Below are 22,954 nucleotides of genomic sequence, written 5' to 3' on the forward strand. Positions count from 1 at the left end.
GAACCACCTGCTGCCTTGTAGGTTTTTCCTCTTTAGGCAAAGGTAGGAGAAGGCAACTCTGACTTCCAAGGAATTGCAGCCATTGTTGTGACTTCCTGAAAAGGAAGGAAATGTTGTGCATCCATGATAGGTCACTTAAGTGAACTTTGAGGAACATCTCTACACAATTGAGGCATTACTGTGTAGTGGAGGTTGGTGGTCCCTGGTCCTTATGAAGTCCAAATTTGGTCTCCTTCATCTTGTCCACATTGAGAGTCAGGTTGTTATTCTCTCACCATTTCATGAGATTTTCCCACCTCTTCTCTGTGGTGCAACTCATTATTGTTGCTGATGAGGCCGACTACTACTGTGTTATCTACAAATTTAATGACTCAGTAGGAATTGGATCTGCCATTACAGTTGTGGGTCAGTGCATGAACAAGAGCAGGATGAGCACATGGCTATGGGGTGTGCTAGTGCTCAGTGTGATGGTACACGACACTCTGCTGCCAACCTGGATAGTCTTACTATTTGTAAGTTCAGAATCCAGTTACAGAAAGGGGTGTTGAGTCCCAACGAGGGCAGCTTTTCCATCAGCCTCTGGTGGTAGACAACACCCAGAATCTATATAACATCAACTAGACATCAGCTTGAGTGTTGCATTCATTTCTGGTCACCATATTGAAGGTATAAATTGAGGAAATCCAGGAGAAATAAGAAGTTATTATCATGAAAGGAAAATTAAAAATATGAGGAAAGATTGCATAAGTTAGAATGGTTTTCTATTGTATGGAAGGATCAGAGGGAAAACATTTGGTGTACATGTAAAATTAAGGACCAAGAATAATAAGGTTAGTGTAATAGTTATTGCAATGCTATTACCATGCCAATGACCTGGATTCAAATCTGGGACTGTAAGGAGTTTGTATTTTTTCCCCCAATACCTCATGGATTTTCTCCATGTGCTCCAATTTCCTCCCACTCTCAAAAAACGTACGGTTGATAGGATAATTGTTGTATTTGGGTGACAGAGGCTCGAAAGGCCTGTTACTATGTTGTGAATGTAGTAAGAAAGTTTCAGCAAACATTTAAAACATAATTTCAAAAAAGATGGAATAAATGGAAAAGATCCAGGTTATGTCATCAGTCAAAATTGCCCTTAATAGTTGCCTGGGGTACTCTGCAAAATACATGTTCAAGTACAGATACATATGTCAATCCTTACCAACAGTTTCTACGAGTACAAAGTGCTGCTGTATTCCACCAAAGTGCTTTACAAAAATTAACCTGATATTAGATTATGTCCTTTATAAAATATTGAGTAAAACTAAAATCAATGCTTATGAATATTAATATCAGAGTAGTAATTAGGAAATAGAAATATAATATGGATGAAATCACTCATGGAATATTTATTCATTATCTTCATATGAATCATTCTCCTAAAAATTCAAAGCAAACCTACCATCATTATTCTGAAGCAAAATGGCAAGAATTTCACTGCAGTAGAGCTTGTTGGCATCAAAGGGGATCTTGGCCTATTTTTAAAAGCAACAAACTGATTACAATTTTTTAGTACTTTGAAATATCCAACAAAAGAATATACAGTGTAAAGAAGTCTGCTTTCATCCTGCACATGGAACAAATCTTCAGAGCTTAATTATAAATGACCATTTTAAACCCCAAAATTGGAATGATGGGCTTTCTAAAGGCAAAGGTTCCATTACTGCCATGTAATAGTACATTTAAAATGTAACATAAATTAAATTCTTTAACTTTTGTCTACCGTAAAGCAGAGAGATGCCACTTTCCCCAGTGCCCCCCACAGAAACCTTCAGCACCTGGTGTTCCGCGGGGGTGGGGAGAGGTAGCGGTCTCCCCTCCAAATACTGACCACGCCTGAGCCTGCTTAGCTTTTAGATCAGACAATCTCAGGTGTATTCAGGCTACTAGGCTTCTGCTATACTCATGTGAAAGTTGATATTATTTTTGGCCAAAAAATCTAGAATTTTCCATACATCTTATGTAAAAGTTGACACAACTCTCTTACCAGGGACCCAGCTGCCTGCAGGCCGGAGTTCTCAACGTTTTGGTCTTGAACTCTAGCATTGGCTGCCCACCCATCAGAGCTCCCGAGGCGTCAAGTGCGGACTCTCACCTTGGCCCTGGCTGCCTGCCCATCAGAGCTCCCGACACCTCTAACTCTTGCCTCAGCCCTAGCTGCCCACCCTCTGGAGCTCCAGACTGCTACCTCGATCCCGGCCACTGATACCTAATGTGATCCAACTCCCCCACGGTAGGACGCATGTACATTCTCTGTATTATTACTTTAATTCCTTGTGTTTTTGTTCTTTATTTATTTAGAGATCACTTGGACTTCTGCTACTGATATGATCTTTTGGATTCTAGTGAGTTTCATCCCTTCAAAACTAGTAGCCATGTAAGAGTCGACCCCATAAATTTAACACTGAAAAATGGTCTACAAAATTCAATTTTTACACGAGTATACACATAATAAACATTATATGCCTAATAACTGTGTCACAGAATTTTGTGCAAAATCAGTGAAACAGTAAGATTAAAATTAAACTCTATAGAACTGAGAACATCACAGCTACAGCAGGACAACGGCAAACCCATGAACTCTAACTTAACAAGAACCTGACAATAGCCACTGACTATACTTTGGCACATTTGATTAGTAAAGAACAATTTGTTATATGTTTTCAAATATCACTATATATACACACATACACATTTTTTTGTACAAGAAAATCTTACTAAATCAAGCTTGAATCCTTTAATTGTGTCTATATGATTTTCAATACATTTTAAACTATTTCTCACCCCAAACAGACAACCCACTTGTAACAAGAAAAATATTCAGGAAAAACCTGTCCCATTAGAAATCAAGTTACATATCAATTTGTAATCTGAAAATAGGCACTTGTTAATTATATTTGTAATAGCATGTTTACAGGAAATAGAAACAAAAGATTTATGATGTTAATAAAAAAAGAAATATCTGCTGGTTATAATATTCCGAACGAACTGTTTACCCTCCTAAGGCTTAAAGTAAGAGAAGTAATACAGATGGAATTGTTGAACAAATTAATACATCTTCAGAACTGCTTCCCCCCCCCCCCCCCCTCCATAAGGAAAAACATTTGGGATAAACCAACATCCCAACTCAAATGGTCTTATGAGCAACATGGGAAGGGCGACAAATTTCACCTTTGCCACTGACACCTGTACCCAGAGAAAAATGCATTTTAAGAGACATAATTGCAAGCACACAGAAATGCTATAGTTTTATTCTAACCAAACACTACCTTTATTCGCTTCAACATCCATTGCAGAAGACCTTGTTGAGCTGCTTCAGTGCACATTTCAGGGCGAAATTCAGCCAAGTTCTCTATAATAGCTATTTTAAAAAGAAACATCCATGATTACACCATTCAGAAGCAACTTGAAAGAGACGATATGTCTTTTGTTGAACCTATCACACATTGCTGAACTCACAGGGGAAGCTTATGAGCGCCTCTTTCAAGCAAAATATGCAGCTTCCCTGTTATCTTCCTTAAAAAATGCTAAATTAAACTGAAATTATCTATATATTTCCTTATACAGACACATTTTCATCAAATGTCAATGCTTTTCATTTTTTCCCAATAGGTGATTCAAAAACTTTCTGGAGATGAGAGAATTTGACATGGGATTTCACCCCAAGTTTTGGATAAGAATGAAAAGAACATATTATGTCACAAAATTTACTAAAAACATTCAGAGGTTCGGAAATGCCTAATTAATTAAAACTTGATAAAATGTGTGAATAAAGCCGCACCCACATGACTCATTACTAGCAATGTTGGGACTCCTGCACTATTCCCTTGCCTTCTGCTGGTTCTCCTTGTAGTCTTGAAAGTAGTTCTCCACACGGGGCGAGTGCATGATGCAGTTACATGATGTAGCACAGGGTTCAGTTGTCAATTGGAGTCAATGAAAGATTAGTACACCTGATATTATGAGAACTGAATGAAATATTGCAACTTCATAGAATGGGACAAAGAGGATAGTCATGGCATCAAAGCTCATGGTTGGCGTAATGGTTAGTGTAATGCCTTTACAGCACCAGCGATCAAGACTGGGGTTTGAATCTCGCGCTGGCTACAAGGAGTTTGTATGTTCTCCCCGTGTCTGAGTGGGTTTTCCTCGGGGGTTCCGTTTCCTCCCACCTTTCGAAACGTACTGGGGTGTAAGTTAATTGGGTGTAAATTGGGCGACACGGGCTCACGGGCCAAAATGGCCTGTTACTGTGCTGTATGACTGAAATTTAAAAATTAAAAAAAGTCTTTTCAAATTTTTTATGGAGTAAGCTACATCTGTGCAGATTTATACCATGGGGCAATTCTTCCCAAATTGCAAAATAGTGTTCTTGTGGCCATCCAAAGTCATTTGGAAAAATGCACCTATTTATGTACAGGAGCAAGATCAACACTAAGCAAATATATTATCACAAGATCAAGAAACAAGTCGGCCATTTGACCCATCAAATCTACTCCACCAATTTTCAGCCTTTTCCCCATACCCCTTTATACCATGACTAATTAGATACCTATCAATCTCCTCCTTAAACTCTCCCAATGATGGGGCCTCCACAGCTATATGTGGCAAAGAAATCCACAAATCCCCAAACCTCTGGCTAAAGAAATTTCTCATCATCTGTTTTAAATGGGAACCCTCTAATTCTAAGACTGTATCCTCTTGTTCTGGACTCACCCACATCTACTCAGAGATCCCTTCTCATTCTTCTATATTCCAATGAATACAGTCCAAGAGCCGATAAACACTCCTCATGTTAACCCTTGCATTCTAGGAATCCCTCATAAATCTTCTCTGAACTCTCTCCAACATCAGTATATCCCTTCTAAGGGGCCCAAAACTGCACACAGTACTTCAAATGAGGCATCACCAGTGCCCCACAGAGCCTCATCAATGCCTCTTTACTCTTGTGCACTATTCCCCTTGAAATGAATGCCAACATAGCATTCATGTCTTTAGTACTGATCCAAGCTGGTGGTTAACCTTTAGGGTATCCTGCATGAGGACCCCCAAGCCCCTGTGTACTTCCAAATTTTGAATTTTCTCCCCATCTAGATAATAATCTGCCTGTTTATTTTTCTTCAAAAATGTACAACTGTATCTCATTTGCCATTTCTTTGCTCACTCTCCTAAGCTGTCCAAGTCTCTCTGCAACCTTTCGGTTTCTTCAACACTTCTGCTCCTCCACCCATCTTGATGTCATCTGCAAACTTAGCCACAAAACCATGTAATCCATAATCTAAATCATTAATATACTTTGTACAAAGACGCAGCTCCAACACCGACCCCTGTGGAAAACCACTAGTAACTGGCAACCAACTAGAACAGGATCCCTTTATACTCAAACTTTGCCTTCTGCCTTTCAGCTAATGCTCCACCCAATCTAATATTTTTCCTGTTTCCATGGGCTCTCATCTTACTAAGCAGCTTCTTATGCGGCACCTTATTGAAGGCCTTTTGAAAATCCAAATACACAACACCCACAGTCTCTCCCTTGTCCATTCTAGAGATTACCTCAAAAAATTCCAATAGGTTGGTCAAGCAGGATCTTCCCTTCATGAAAACATGCTGGCTTGGAGCTATCATGTCATGCAACTCGAGGTATTTCATAATCTCAGTCCTTGGGAATCAACTCCAATAATTTTCCAACTACCAATGTCAGACTAATAGGCCTACAATTTTCTTTTTTCTGCCTCCCTCCTTCCTTAAACAGCAGAACTACCTTACAATCCTCTGGAACCATGCCAGAGTCTATTGATTCCTGGAAAATCATTTCCAATGCCTTCACAATCTCCATAGCCACCTCCCACAGAACTCATGGATGCACCTCATCCGGTCCGGGAGACTCATCTATCTTTAGTCCATTTAGCTTACCAAGCACTTTCTCTCTTGTAATCTTGACAGACCTCTGACTATCAGGTATATTGCTATTGTCTTCCAGTGAAGATTGATGCAAAATATTAATTTAGTTCCTCTGCCATCTCTTTGTTACCCATTATAATTTTCCAGCATAATTTTCAATTGGTCCTATATCTATCCGTGTATCTCTTTTACTCTTCATACATTAAAAAAAACTTAGTATCCTTTTGAACGCTATTTGCAAACTTCCTTTCATAATTCATCTTTTATTTCCTATTGACTTTCTTAGTTTCTTTCTGTAAGTTTTTAAAGTTTCCCAGTCCTCTGTTTTCCCACTAATTTTTGCTTCCTTGTATGCCCTCCCTTTTGCTTTTATTTTAGCCTTAACCTCTCTTGTTAGCCACATTTGTGACATTTTTCCATTCTTAATTTTCTTTTTTCTTGGAATATATCTATTCTGCACTTTCCTCATTTCTTGTAGAAATATCATCCAATTCTTCTCTGCCGTCCCTCCATCTAACTTACTTTTCCATTCAAATTGGGTCATTCTCTTTCCTTTGTTCCACACACCTGGTAATCAATTTCTTTTCAAATTTGAAACTGAACATCATATTATGATCAATGCATTCTAAGAGTACTATTACCCTAATCACCTCAGGTTCATTATACAGAACTGTTACGAGTCCAAAGGACCCCAAAACCCAGCAGTAATAGACATTCACCAAGACAGGTAGTTTTTAAAACAAAAGTTATTTTTAATCAACTTTAAACATGAAAACAGTATCAAGCCTTAACTTATCTCTATACTTAACTAACCCAAATTAACCCCCTTCTAATTCTAAGCACACGTGTATGTAGTGTGTGTGTAAATTTAAGAAAAGTTCTTTGGTTCACAGTTCAATCTCACTTCTCCTTCTTTCAAGTTCTCTGGATGCAGGCAATTCTTAGACTGTGTACAGAATTTAACATGTATAAAGTTCACCAGGCTTTGGTGCTCGAAAGGTAAATGTTTACCGCTCAGGAAGGTTCTTGTAGAGTTTGCAGAGAGAGATTTGTTGTTCCAGGATTTCTACAACTGAGGTACCACCATTAGTCACCTCAAGGTGTCGCTGATGAAACTTGACCAATCAGGGTTTTCCAGATGGCAACCTCCTCCTTCAGGCCACCACAGAGCTCCTTTGTGTTCCTATTATTCCAAGAGAAACATCAGACAGATAGCAGTTCCAGCCATCCACTGCTCTGGAGCTTTTCATCAGTTTCATCCAGCTCTTCCTGGCTTGTTCTGTTCAGCTGCTTTTCAGTGTCACCCACACTAGCTGAGAGAGCTTGTTAACTTGCCTCTCCAACTGCCAACTATCAGAAAGCCCATGTGATTCTCTCACTTGCAACAAAACCCCCACCTTCTTCAACAAACAACAGGATTTCTTCTCCTTGGTCAAGCTGTTGTCTTAGATAAACAAAACCTAGGAGTGACCTTTCTGTGAGTGCACTGCAAGTACTTTTTAACAACCAGTTTGTCTCCTACACACTATGGTCTTCTATTTCATGACGTCATTTCAATTAGCACCCACTTGTGAAATGTGTATAAAAGTCTCCAAAGATCCTGCAATGTTACTGAATATGAATTCTTCAGTATTTCAAATAAGATCGGTTTTAAAATGTGTGTATGTATATAACCTACTGTAATCTTACCAAAATTCTCCCAATATTTATCCATTACAGAATGCAATTCAAAACCGCTGATCTCCTCGTGGGCTTATCAACAAGCTTCTCCAAAGAGCCATCCCGTAGGCATTCTACAATTTCTCTCCTGATATCCAGTACCTTCATGACTTTCCCAATCCCCCTTTCATGTTAAAATCCCCCCCAATTATTTTGACATTTTCCTTCTGACACGCTTTTTCTGTTTCTTGCTGTAACTTGTAGTCGTCCTCCTGGCTGCTGTTTAGGGGCCTGTATATAACTACTATTAGGGTTCTTTTATCCCTGCCATTTCTTAACTCAACCCATAAGGATTCTACCTCTTCTGACCCTATGCCCCTTCTTTCTAGTGATTTAATATCATTGCTTACCATCAGGGCAATGTCACCCCCTCTACCTACCTGCCTATATTTCCTATACACTGTGTACCTATGGACATTCAGCTCTCAAACACATCCATTATTAAGCCATGTCTTGGCGATGTCCACAATGCCACATCTTTTAATTTGTAGCTATACAACAAGGTTATCTACTTTATTTCTAATGCTATGTGCATTTAAATATAATACACTTAGACCAGTATCTGTTACTGATTTTCCTATATTTCTATTGCACAGCAAATTATTCTGTCTTTTCACCTGCCTGTCATTTTTGTCATCTTTGACTTTTTTTCTCTTTTCCTTTTTCTTGACCCTGACACCCTGGTTCCCTTCCCCCTGCCAACTTAGTTGAAACCCTCCCCAATAGCTATATTAAACATCCCTGCCAGGATATTGGTACCCTTTGAGTTCAGGTGTATCCCATCCTTTATGTGTAGGTCATGCCTCCCCTGAAAATTAATCCCAATGACCCAAGAATTTGAAACCCTGCACCAGTCTCTTAGCCACACATTGATCTGCTTGTCTGTTATTAGCATGTGGCACAGGCAGCAATCTGAGATGGTTTCTCAATCTGAAGTCCTGCTTCTCAATTTTCTTCCTAACACCCTGTAATCTTCCTTCAGGACCTCCTCTCTTTTTCTGTCTATGTCAGTGGTATCAACATGTACCAAGACTTCTGGCTGCTCAGAATATTCTGGACCCAATTGGAGACATCCCACACCTCAGTATCAGGGAGGGAACACACCATCTGGATATCCCTATCATGCTTGCAGAATCTCTTGAATGTTCTCCTCACTCTGGAATCTCCTATAACCACTACAGCTTTTTTTTCTCTTGACCACGGCACCAGGCACTGTCCCATTTGCCATGGTCTTCCTCTGTCAGGTCAACCTATCCAACAGCATCTAAAATTATATGCTGATTTCTGAGGGGTACTGTTTCAGAGGTGCTCTCTACTATCTCTTTATAGCTACTATCAATCACCTCCTCACTTTCCCCAATTAACTGTGTTAATTATGCAGTGTTATGCAGTCTCCAAACACAATAGGTGTAGAAGCCAAAAGATTTAACCATTTAGGTCAGTATTTCTTCATTGGTGGCATGCCTAGCAACCATGAAAAAAATTGTAATTTATTTAATTGATGCAAGAAACAAAGGGAAAAAATATTGCAAAGGAGCTATGAAGCAGAATTATCTAAAACATTATAGTGGTCACGTAGCAGGCCAAGCGGCGCACAGCACTGTATTGCGAACTGTCGCCAGTGTGGTTCTTTGGCGGGCGTGCGGAGCCATAAGACAGCTGGGTACTCACCCAGTTAATGGACCGCATGCACACAGTGCTGCATGTCGAGTAACGGCATGTTGATTTATGGAGTCTTCTGCCAGAAGGTGCGGGGTGCTCACAGTGGATAATTTAGACCTGCCGGTCCTGTGAAACAGCAGCAAACTCATAATGATGTCCCACCCCGTCCCATGGAGCCCAGGACATGACATATATAAAAGAAGCCTATAAAGTCTAAATAAAATAGTCTTGTGTTGACTAACCTGGTGTGTGTGTGTTGATTTAGTAGCTCTACTGAAGTAGCCGCTACAACATTCCTTTAAGAATTTGCTTTCTAAAGGAAACAATCCTAACCTCAACTTGTTTTAAGAAATGGTTTTCTATCCTCTATTAGCTTCGTGATGCTGTTAGCATTCCATAGCATAATGCCACGTCCATAATGCTGTACCCAAACAATCTCAATGAACTCTTTGCATGTATTAAACCACACCCCATCCCGAAGATGCTAACCACTTTGGCAGCTGTAACTGATGTGAATGGGATATCCAAGAAATAATTTCTTCAAAAATGACTTGCTAAATCTATGCTCATCAAATCAGATTATCCCTGGCAGCTTTAAATTACTGTCCTTGCTTATCATGTGCAGCTTTATGCATGCTTTCATGAAAACTTTACATCTATATTTTGTCACTTCCTTCAACAAATTTCATTAAGTGATCTCATTATCTACTCTTCTACTTAATTTTAAATTACTTGGTTAAATTTAAGTGAGCCACTTAAGGTAACTTAAAAAAAAAAGCAATATATTTGGTTGTTTCCTTCCCAAAATGCACAATTTCCATTAATGTGCTTCAGCTATCTCCACGACCATTCTGATAACTTGTGTCATCCCAAAATTTTGAAGTCTCATTCATTATTCGCCAAACCTTGTACTCTACTTTGATCAGCACATTATTATGCAACATGCATCTAAATAATCTGAAGAAAAATCAAAAATGCACCAGCGCAAATCCCCTAGGCTACAGCCCGTCACACATTCTTCAGACTGAGCAATACTCATTAATCCTAGTTCACTGTTTCTAGTCTGACAGATATCTTTCCTTCCAAGCTTCCTCACTTCTTTTTGGTAACATATTTTTTTTCCACCCTTGGATGAGATACCTTATCAATCATGATCAGAAAATAATTATCTGGTTGTCAATGACTCAATATGTTTTTTTTAAACTTTATTTATTGGTTCAAAATACAAATAGTAGATAACATATACAACAATTAACCATAAACATGAACATTATTTTTTGGAAAAAAAAAGAAAATTCCCCCCCCCTTCAGCCAGCTCTCCTAAGGAGAGCCATAAAGAAAAAAAATTAAGGAAAATTTAAACATACATATCAAGATCTAATCAATGTAAATTAAAATGTAAATATTCTGAAAATAACAACCACTTATTAATAAAAAACTGTAATTATCAGGCAAAACATATGTAATTTTTTCCATTATTAAACAATATTTCATCTCGTTATGCCATCTATTAATATCATTCTTATTTGTATCTTTCCACATACTAGCAATACATTTTTTGGCTACAGATAAAGCTAAATATACAAAAGCAAGTTGAAATTTATCTAATCCCAAACCTTTCAGAGGTTGCAAACTGCCCAGTAAAAATACTGTCAGATTTAAAGGTATTTTAATCTTATACAGGTATTCTAAAAACAATTGAATTTTCTTCCAAAAATATAATATATATATACACACACACATATACATGACCAGACAGCATGAAAAAAAAGTTCCAACAGAATTACCACATCTAAAACACAAATCTTGATTTATGAAAACCATACTTCAAAAAATTTTTCAGGTGTTAAGTATAATTGACGTAGAAAATTATAATTAATCATTGCATAACGTGCATTTATCAATCTAGTTACACTATCATGACAGATATCTAACCAATCATCCTCAGAAAAAATAAAACCAATATCCGCTTCCCATTTACTTTTGGATTTATCCCAACCCTTTTTGTCCATACCATCCTGTAATATTTGATACATAGATGAAATATAACCCTTCTCTGGCACCTTCATAAGAAAAATCTCAAATTTAGTCATTTCAGGTAAAATCATAGCACTACCAAATGTATGTAAAAAGCAACATCAATTTTCATTTTCTTAATATACGCCAAGACGCGCTTACACTTGATCGGACTGTTTAAACCTTGAACATTAAAAGTAGCAAACTTCAACTTTGACATATCTACTAATATTACTAAATACCAATATCTTTATATGAAAACTCAAATCAACGTATATAGGCCCTCCAATAGGAGAAAAAAGTCACAAATTAAAAGTTAACTAAAATGAAAATAAAAAGAAATAAGGAAACCCCTCCCCCCAAAAAAACTACCAACTACTAAACAAAAATTGGGTGTGGGTCACCCACCAGTGGCTGATGACTAGTAGAACCTAGAGCAAATCTCTCCCTCCCCAGCCGAACAAAGAATAACATCAAAATATCATGATAACATGAAAACTAAAATAAGAATAAGAACATTCTTCTATTCATCCAAAAGATTCCAAACTTGAAGGTCCCATTTCAAAGGAAGTTGGACTCTTTTCAAAAAATGGGACTCTTTTGGTCCCATTTCAAAAGTTCCATTCCCGCTTTTCCCATTTCTGCCATTTCTTCCATTTCCAGAACAACCAGATTTTTCTTTAGGACACAATGGTGGACTACATTTTTGACCTCTTATATCTGGCAATGAATTAGCAAATATCATTGCTTCACGATCAGTCTCAAAAAACCGAAATTGATAATCTCCATAAAACACCTTCAATACTGCCGGATAGTGAAAAGTAGACTTAAAACCTTTACGCCACAAAACTTGTTTAACTGAATTAAATTGACGTCGACGTTGAATGACCTCTTGACTCAAATCAGGATTTAAAAAAAACTCTGCTATTCTGAATCAATAACGGAGTTTGTCGTTGTCTCACATTTTGCACTGCTAGTTGAAGTATTGCTTCTCTGTCTAAATAATTCAAACCGAATTATTACAGGTCTCGGTGGTTGACCAGGTAAAGGTGTTCTTCTTGAAGCTCTATAAGCTCTTTCCAGTACCAAGCCTCCAGAAAAAAAATTCTTGTCCTAGTACTTGTGGGATCCAGTCTTTAAAAAAAACAAAGAGGATCTTGTCCTTCCATACTTTCTGGCAAAACAATGATTTTCACATTATTCCTTCTGCTTTGATTCTCCAAGTAGTCTATTTTCCTCTCTAACTCCTTCTCATGTTCTCGCAATTTTATAACTGATTTTTCAACCTTCAACACTTTTTCTGTGTTAGAAACCACTTGCTGTTTACATTAAAAAACAGACTGAAATTTTAAAAAATCTTCACAAGATGCTTCCACACGTGTTTTAACTGTCTTCAATTCTGAACTTATATTAGCATTCATTTGGGCCATCTCATTCAGTCAGGGTTGAATGACAGCATTTAACTGCATATATTGTAGCTCAGAAAAGCTCAACCCTGCTTTCTCTGACATAGTGGCAGAACAAGGTAACTGCAGCTCCTGCTGCAACTCAACAAAAAGCATTTTAGAGGTTTTACTGCGGGTTTGGACTCCCAGCAACGGAACCCTGACTTCCTCAGGGGGTCGCCGCAGGTCTCCCCCCCCCGCAGCTCATTGTTTTCTTGCAAAATCACAAAGGAAATCGAAATCTTCAGGTTGGAATGCTGCCTGAAGCATTTCAGACAATGGAGTCGTCTTCCTGCGTGCTCCCTCCGTTAAAATCAAAAGGCTTCCAGAATCAGGATCCACTGCTTGGGAACACGTACCTTCCTCCAGAGAACGGGTAATTCCAGCGCTATCCTTCACTTGGTGAGTAGTAGACATTTTTGTTTCAGCTCCCACAGGTAGTCTTTGTAGTTTAGGCACTGAAGAAATTAAACCTGAGGCTGTAGCAAGTTGTTTAAGCCCCAAATCTTCAGTACTTCGAAATGTAACTTCTTCTGCACTTGAGGTTTAATCTTTTTTACCATTAATGGCCATAATAGTTCCTTAATACTTTAAATTAAAATTTAAGAAGTTTAAACTTGAAAACATAGGGTTAAAAAACGGGTACTTAAAAGTCCGGCCAGAGAGGTCGAGATTACACTTCTAGACTCTACGCCATCTTGCCACGCCCCCTCTAATGGCTCAATACGTTGCTGGAAAAGTTTCTTTGGGCAGTATTCTTTACTGCAGCTACTTCACCATTAATCTTCCTTCCATCATATGGTCAGAAATTGAACATCTGTTTGACAATTGCCCAATGTTGAAATCCACTCACAAACAGTGTCTGCCTGAATGAAGCAAAACCTGAACAACATTAAAGCTTAGACAGATGTGGAAAGTAACACTTATTGGGACACAATTGGCAGAGAATAATCATCTTCAATGAGATTAAGCGAGAAAATGTATTTTTGTTGGAATAACTGCACCATATGGGTCAAGATGGACAGGTCATAACTATAAAATTGGAAAGAACTCTCTCTCTATATTATGAAATGGAGAATAAAAGGTGCAACACGTAAATTGGTTGGTAGAATGGGCAAACGCACGGCAGGTGCCTTTGAGTGCCTTCTCTCCTAATTCATACCATCTTTGTCTTAAAATTTTTTTTTTCAATTCATTAAGTGTGTAATCTATTGTATTGAGTTTTTTGTTTAAAAACAATTGATATAATTCCTTGAAACCAGGCTGTTGGAACTCCTTTTCCAATTTCAAAATTTCCATTTCTAGTTCTTCTATTTCTGCAATGTATTTCTTTTTAATACCTTTTGTATATAAGATTTTCCCCCTTAAATATGCTTTTAGCGTGTCTCATAATATTGGGAAAGGAGGCACAGTTTGTCTCACAAAATAACTTTATCTAGTCCCTAATAAACTTACAAAACTATGGTTTTTGCAGAAGGGTGGGGTTAAAAATGTCATCTATATGAATTAGTTGTTTTTTCTTGCAAGATAGACAGGATCAAAGATGAGAGGGTTCTAGATAACTGGGGTAGAAATAGAAGAATAGTCCCTGGTTTGAGGGAACATGTGCCTTCACACATCTGTCAAATTTAAATCTTTCATAAAAGCCAAGGCAGTTTTGGTCACTTTTATTTTGGATACGGTTGAGGTTAACCTATCCAGAGAAGGATCCAAGCAAAAATTAAAGCCGCCCCCTACAAGTATATTTTGTCATTTCCCCCTGATACCTTGCGAAAAATATCCTGAATAAAGGATACATGTGCATAAATTTAAAAGTGTCCAGGGTTCTGAGTAAATCTGACAATTAACTAATAGATATCGGCCTGATGGATCAATGATAGTTTCTCCAATTGTCACTGGAGTGTTTTTATTTATCAAAATAGCCATCCCCCTGGCTTTGGAATTAAAAGATGATGATGATACATATCCTACCCATTCTCTCCTCAGTTTTTTTTATATGCTCCTGTATGGCAAGATGCATTTCTTGTATAAAAGCAATATCAATTTGCAGTTTTTTCAAGTGTGTCAAGACTCTTCCTTTTAACCGGTCCATTTGGCCCATTCACATAAAAGCTGACAAATTTCACGATCCTCTTCATCAACAATAAGTGTATACATATATCAAATTTTTATGACCTCTATGCAGAATCTCTGTGCAAGTGAAAATGTCTCTTATAAGAGAATAACAAAAAGATAAAGCACTGACATAGTGGAAAAAACCCCCTCCCCATCCCAATGCCAACTATTGAAAATTTGGCTCCACCTACCCCATCAAACTGGGATGTGCACTTTGCACTTGTCAGACAGAACATTCATAAACATCTTTCCCAGCTTAGGGCTCTATCTGAAAACATGAATTACCATACAAAAATATCCAATCTTAGATGAAACAATGAATTTTAAAAACACCCATTTCAAAACTTGTTACTAAGCTGAAATTTGTTTATCAAATGTAAATTGAGAATGTTATCATCACATCTTTAGCATAACAAGAGTGACAACAGTTTTAAGCATGTAGCCAGGGCAGCTCGTTAAAAAAAAACTACAGCTGCCTGGTTTTCATCCACCTGTTTTTGTCCATTATTTTTCCCGTGGAAAGTATGCCGCCATTTCCTTGGTTGTTTTAAAGAATCTTCTCCCTCCATCGAGGAGTATGACCCTCAGTGTTGCAGGGCGGAGTAGGGCAAACATTATTATCTTTAGAGTGGAGCTCCCTCTTAAATTGGTTATACTCCTTCCTGTGTTTCATTAAGCTGGCACACAAGTTGGGAAAAAAATAACAGGCTTATTATCATACACGATGGGACCTTTATTCTCTCTGGACCTCTAGGTGGTGATACGTAGGATTTTTTTTCCCGGTCTTGATATTTGAGCAGACGTCTCAGTCTCTGGTCGGTAGGTGGATGGGGTGCAAGAACCCAATGTGCTTGCTCTATTATCATGGGCTCAGTAAAATGCTCCTCCCATGATGGCTGCAGGGATCCAATTAGCAAAAATGTTTCCAGGGTAATTTATTTCGCAGCCTTCCTGAAAATTAACGACGAATTTGCTATTGTGCCGCCTGTAGTTTTCCAGTTGGTCGACTTTCTCCATTAAAAAGCCATTTTCCCTCCTCAACTTGATAACACAAGAACCCAGCTCTATCACTGGTCCTTCGCTACAATGACATGCTCCTCCATATCGGGGTTACATGAGAGCTCATCTTATCCAGCATAGTTTTCAGTCCAGAAGTAGACTGATAATTTCTGTGGTTTTAGAGTCAAGGGTTTGATTACCTTTTCTTATCTCTTGAAGGATAAGTGAGTCTCCTCTGCTCAGATGTTCCTGTGTCGCTGCCATTGTATGAGCTTCTTGGCAGCCAACCCTGGGAATAGTTTTCTCTGCAGATGTCAGAATTTGCTTTCTAGTTGAATCTACTTGTTTATTTTTTCGTCTCTGGTCCATACAGCAGCTGTCCGACCAAACTGAAAGTGGATTTTGGTGTTTCTATAAAAATTTTAAAATGAATTTGTTTGGAGAGCCCCTATGCCAGAGTCTATCTATTTTCACTGCAGAAGAATCATCTTGAATGAGATGAAGTAAGAACATGTATTTCTGTTGGATTAACAGCACCCGATGGGTCAAGATGGACAAGTGAACAGGTCACAAATGTAAAATTGCAATGAACTTTATGTTATAGAGAGTAAATAAAGTCATAACAAGTGAACTAGTTGTGGAATGGGCAAATGCATGGCACATGCAGCCCAAATGAAGACACATGCAAGACGATGCATTTTGGTAGAAAGAATGGGAAGAAGCAATACAAAATAAAGGATACTCTATGGAAAGCAATGCAGAGAGATATGGATGTATGTTTGCACAGACAATTGAATGGTAGGAAGGCTGTGAATCAGTTACTAAACTTTAACAATTCAGGGCTTTAACAGAAGTATAGAGAATAAATTTTTTTGCTGAACTTTGGGGAAAAAAAAACTTGCCCAGCCTCAGATAGTTTTGTATTCAATTTTGGTTACAACATTATAGGACAGTATTGCAGTGGGTCCAGAAAAAAAGTTTACAAGAACAAACACAAGTCCTAACCCTCATATTCAAGATTCTTTTTACATTCTCTTCACTAAAGCTGTGCCTTCTCTTCATTTGAGGCCATCAGATTCTCTCTTGAAGGCCACAATAGAACCTGCTTGCACTATAATTGCAGACAATTCATTCCATTCCAACAATGTGTAAAATTGTTTTTTCACAGTTGTCACTCTTAATTCTCTTCCCCTTTATTCTTCATCTGTGACCACTAGTCCGTAAACCCCCAACCAAAGAGAATACATATACGTCCCACTATCTGCTCAATCCAGGCCCCTTAATCAAAACCACACAGCATTAAACTGCCTCAGCCCCTCTAATCTATCCAGTAATTCCTCATCCCAGAAATCACTATAGTAAATGTTTACTAAAACTTTCCTAATTCATTCACAGCACAGTTACAGGTCCTTCCAACCCATGCCACCCAAATACACCAATCAACCTATAAATCCTGTACGTCTTTGGAGGATGGGAGGAAATGGAGCAGCTGAAGGAAACACGCAGGTCACGGGGAAAACGTACAAACTCATTACAGACAGCGCTGGATTCGAATTTGAATCGCTGGTGCTATAATTGCGCTAATCACTATATTAACCGTGACACCCATATCTTGTCCCATCCTGCTACTTATTGAAACTGATACAATATCTTCTCACAATCATTAGTTCAGATCTTTTTACACCTCTACTTCCAGTTTACTTCTAATATCCCTCACCATTTCCTTTTGTGTTACAGCTAACCTTTTCTTTAGATGCTCTTTATTGGTAATTTTGTATCTTTATAGCCAGTAGAAAAAGTACACCACAACAAGCCATGAAAAAATGCATTTAAAGGCTTTTTCAGGTGCATTCTACGCTAAGAATGCCCCTGAAGCAGCAGAAGCGGCCCTTTAAATTGCCCTTCAGGTGGCAGCATTTAAAGCGCAACGCTGGCCACCTGAAGGACACGGCTGTACAGGATGCGGCTCTGAGCCCACTCCGGCTCCTGCTCAGTGTCAGCTGGGATCAGCAGCCTGACCCTTTAACATCCGCTTTCAGCCAGCTGTATTCAGGTGGCTGGGGGAGCCGCTGAGCTAAGCTGATTATCCCTCTCGGAGGGTTACGTAGCTCGTCTCAAGAGCGCCCCCTGCACATTCAGGTGTCCTCAAAACAGCCACATATTGCCTAAACATGCGGCTTTACATGCGGGGCAATTGGCCACCTGAAAGTGCCTTAACATAATCAATGACTAAGCCAAGCTATTTAGATCAGTCTGATACCTTATAAAATAGTGCACCCTTTAGAATCGATTCTTTATTCCCCATGTTAAGTGGGCACACAGATGGGTTTGAATCTGTGTCAACTGACTGAGACAGACTGGTGCACGAGCGAAGGTATTAATTAGGTAATTTTTATGCTATTGATTTTTCATTATGTGATATACACTCATGACAGAAGTTTGGCAAAACATAAAGAATGATACAGTCCTGCCAGCTGTGCAAGGAACAAAAATTAATTTTATCAATGAACCATTACAAGGATCAAATTTAAACACTAGTGACTAACAGAATGCTATCTAATGCAATCTGCTTTACAACTGTCCCAAGCAGTTATACATTTTCAGAAATTTCCATCACATGGTACTTGTTTTACCCATTCTTCTCTCCACTTCCCCCGCAAAAGAAAAATCAATGAACAAAAATCAAATTATTTCATTTAGCAATTTCTGAGCAATGTTACCATCAAAAGTGGACTGTGGATATTAAAACATTAATCCACAGCAAACTTTAATCAAGACAACAAATAAATACTTTGCACTTACAATAAGCCAAATAACACAGGGCTGCAAATTGGTATGATCTCAGCTTTTTTTGCTAGAAAATCCAGCAATATGTTTTGATCAAAAAAGACGAGAGATTCTGGCTAACTATTAATCTGATAGGGCACTGACATAGGTACTTGGTGAATAATGAACACGCTCCTTAAATCTACTGTAAACATGAGGTTGTGCAAGGCACATTTCACCAGGAAATTGTACAATATTTATCAATGTTTAATGTTCTCAATGATAAACTGTATAAATAAAATGCAATAAAAATAATTATCTAATGACGAGACTCATGAAAAAGCCCAAACAATTCTTCTTCAATGTTATAAAGTCAGCAAGGCAGCAAGATTTAAATTGCAAAAAAAACTCACCGACTTACATCCAATAGAAATGCTCATACATTCAATTAAAATAAAGAACTGTTTACGATGAAAGTAATTTGATTCTTTGATTCCTGCCTCAAGTATCAAATACACTCAGAACATGCTTAGCCAATTTATTCAGTTCAGTCACAGCCATGGCATCTACCTGATAATATGGAAAATTGACCTAGTAGGTCCCTGTTCTTTCACATTCAACACAGCATTTAATTATCCCATTCCCACTCACCAGCAATTTTACTGCACCATCAAGCGGCCCTTCGTCACCAATATCCAACATACGTTTTGTCAGGACCACTTTGGTATGGTCCTTATCATGACTATGGGTTAAGGAGCTTTATTACAGTAATGAAGAAAGAATAACTGCACAATACATCAAGGAATCATTTGACTGAATGTGGCATCAAAGTAAAAACACTTGGATAGTTGGAGCCATAACTCACAGATGATTGCTGTGGTTATTGGAGGTAAATCATTCAACACCAGGACATCACTGCAGCAATTTAACAAGGCAAGATCCTTGCCTCAATCATCTTCAGTTGTTACTTCTTCCCTTTCTCATATGACCAGAAATGGGAATGTTTGCAAATGATTGCACAATGTTCAAATCCATTAACAATTCCTCAAATAAACCATGCACAATGCAGGACTATGGCCATGTTAAAGTATGGGGTGCTAAGTAACAAGTAACAATCCTACTGTAAATGCTCAATAATCACCAGTTCAAATAAGAGAGTCAAATCAGCTACCTTTGATATTTAATGCAAACACCATCAAAGTGCTCTACCAGCATGGGCAAGTTCAGCCGAAGGGCCTGTTTCCATGCTGTAGGAGTATAATGTCACGACCTGAGGAAGAGCAGGAGATGGCCCGCAGCAGGAACATACACAAAATTATATTAGATTTATTCAAAAACACAAAAAGATCCTTATTTTGTTAACAATATATTATCCAATTCCATTAAGTGGTTAGGATTCAGCCTGAGATACTCTCAATTGAAATGCTGCAAGTCAGGGTAAATTTTGCAATACTTCACTAAAATAAGGCCGAAGCAAGTGAAGCATACTGATATAGAGTGCTGAGAGTGAAATAAATTAGAAAAAGTAATAGAAGCGTGCAAACAGCCGAACTGGTGTCACAGACTATTAGCGTTCCCAGGTTGTATCCCCATTAGCATTCTCATTGGTAGGTTCATTTTATAATACAATTGGGCCTCCCATCCGAAAAGATTAACTCAGCTTGACAACAACGTTGCTTTGTTTCTTTCCAAATATAAACCAAGGCAACATAAAATAAGCGTACACTGCAGCACATTCTCCAATGAAAATAATGGGATTTAGAAGAAAGAATTAAATCGACAGATTGACTATTCCTCCTGATTGTTTCTCACTCTCATTGTAGAGTTTCTTGACAGGCTTTTTGAGCATTAACTCAATAGACCAGTTATGGCCAACAATCATATTGAATTATTTGCAGCCCAGAATCCACAATTTCCATTCACTGCTTTGACTCTGATGAATTGTTGAGCTATTGGTTGGAAAACCGAAAATATAAAGGGGCCACAATTAATTCAATTACCCCATGATTATACTATGAAAAACATCAAATGCCTGCTCTGAGACAAAACTTTCACAAAAAGGGTAAAATATTCTATCGTACGGAAAATGCAATCCAAGACAAATCAAGACATCTCCAGGATAAAGCATAGTAATGCTTTTCTGTGATTCTCCCAAATGAGATCTGTATTATGTTTTTCCTAACGTCATCTCCCTCCCTGTCTAAAGTATTCCATTTTATCACCTCAGATCTGTCATATTTGAGACCATGGACTGGAGCTGTGTCAGGGAGGTAGCCATGACAACAGTCATGTAAACAGAGGAGTACACAAGCTCAGTGACTGGCTGCATCAGCAAATGCATTGAAGATCAAATGCTTCACAACCAGGGCGAACCAGATACCATGGCTGAATGCAGAGATCCAGACACTTCTCAGAGGTTGTGATGCTGGGAATAAGATCAGCCAGGACTCAACTCTCCCATGCAATCCAGAAGGCAAAGCAAGGGTATACACAAAAGATCCACAGAGAGCTGTGTGACAGGAGGCGCACATGGCAAGGTATCAAGACTATTACAAACAATGACGTTTCCCTTCTGGAAAGACTGAACACATTCTATGCACGGTTTGATAGAAGAACAGGACGATGCCAAAGAAAGCTCCATGTCTCCCTAATGAACGGGCCCCCCATATTGCAGTGGCTGAGGTGCCCCCATATTGCAGTGGCTGAGGTGCAGAGAACCCTATCCAAGGTAAACCCATACAAAGAGGTGGGACCAGACAACATACCTGGTTGGGTACTGAAGGACTGAGCAGAACAATTGACGGAGGTCTTCACAGACACCTTCAACACCTCACTGCAGCAGTTCATCATTCCCACAGGGTTCAAGACAGCCACCATCATCCCAGAACCCAAGGGCGACAATAACAGGCCTCAATGACTACTGCCTTGAGGCACTGACCTCCGCTATGCTTCGAGCATCTGGTGATGGAACGCATCAAAGCACACCTCCCAGGGACTCTGGATCCATTTCAATTTGCTTATACTGTAGAAGAAACCGTTCCACAGAGGATGCTACAGCCTTGTCACTTCACTCCATCCTGGTCCACCTGGAGAATGATGCCTCAAACATTAGGCTGCTGTTCATCGACTTCAGCTCAGTGTTTAATACAATGATTCCCAGAGGCTGGTGGAGAAGCTGTCCTCGCTGGGTCTCAACAGCTCTCTCTGTAACTAGATCCTGGACTTCCTAATGGAAAGACCAGTCTGTCCAGGTTGGTAGCAGATTATCGTGCACCGTCACACTGGGCACTGGCACACCTCAGGGCTGTAATAAAAACACAATACTGGAGAAACATTAATGAAGGGCTCAAGCCCAAAACATCAGTTATATATTTTTACCTTTGCTATATAAAGGACACTGCTTGACCTGCTGAGTTTCTCCAGCATTGTGTTTTTACTTAAACCATAGTGTCCACAAATTTTTGGTGTTTCACCTTAGGACTGTGAGGGCAGCCTGCTCCTGTTCATGCGACTGATCCACGATTGCGTCACCAGCTCCAGCTCCAACAGTGTCATTAAGTTGGTCTCATCAGTACAACGATGAGTCACACTCCAGAGAAGAGGTGGAAAATCTCGTTATATGGTGGAAGAGTGACCATGGGAGTCTCAACATGGATAAGATGAAGGAGATGATGGTGGACTTCAGGAACACCAGGAACGACCACCTTCCACTACACATCAACAACTCTGTAATAGAGAGTGGAGAGCACCAAGTTCCTTGGAGTTCACTTAAATAGTGATCTATCGTGGACACTCAACATCTCCTCACATGTCAGGAAGGCACAACAGTGACTGCACTTCCTGAGAAGACTGAATTGGGCAAGACGACTGGCCACCATTATGTCAACTTCTAATAGGAGCTCTATCAAGAGCATCCTGACTGACTGCATCACAGTATGGTACAGATGCTGCAGAGAAATGGATCGGAGATCAATCCATTGAACCATAAGAGTGGCAGAGAATAACACTGGAGTATTCACTCTCCCCCCACCCCATCAATGTGATGTACCAGGATCATTGTCTGAAGAGGGTCTGCAAAATTGTTGAGGACCCTTTCCATCCTGCACACAGCATAATTCAGTTGTTCCCGTTGGGGAAAAAAAAATATCCAGAGCATCAGAGCAACACCACCAGGCTGAGGAACATCATTTTACCCATGGGCAGTGAGAATGCTGAACGCCCAAAGGAACTGTTCACACTAAACATCCGAGACTCTCATTTGTACAAAACAATATTTATTTTTATAGATA

General features: G+C 39.0%; 1 protein-coding gene across 1 annotated transcript in view; it reads right to left on the minus strand.

Moving 5' to 3' along the window:
* The window catches only part of ctnnbl1 (catenin, beta like 1), a 137,999-nt gene that overhangs the window by 82,589 nt on the left and 32,456 nt on the right, over window positions 1-22,954 (minus strand). Inside the window, exons 7-8 of the mRNA XM_069884633.1 lie at window positions 3,312-3,403; window positions 1,445-1,517 (exon numbers count right to left, since the gene is read on the minus strand). Of these exons, the coding sequence (XP_069740734.1) occupies window positions 1,445-1,517; window positions 3,312-3,403 (165 nt within the window). The remainder of the gene's footprint in view (window positions 1-1,444; window positions 1,518-3,311; window positions 3,404-22,954) is intronic.

Source organism: Narcine bancroftii, chromosome 6, assembly GCF_036971445.1.
Source record: "Narcine bancroftii isolate sNarBan1 chromosome 6, sNarBan1.hap1, whole genome shotgun sequence".
NCBI lineage: Eukaryota > Metazoa > Chordata > Chondrichthyes > Torpediniformes > Narcinidae > Narcine > Narcine bancroftii.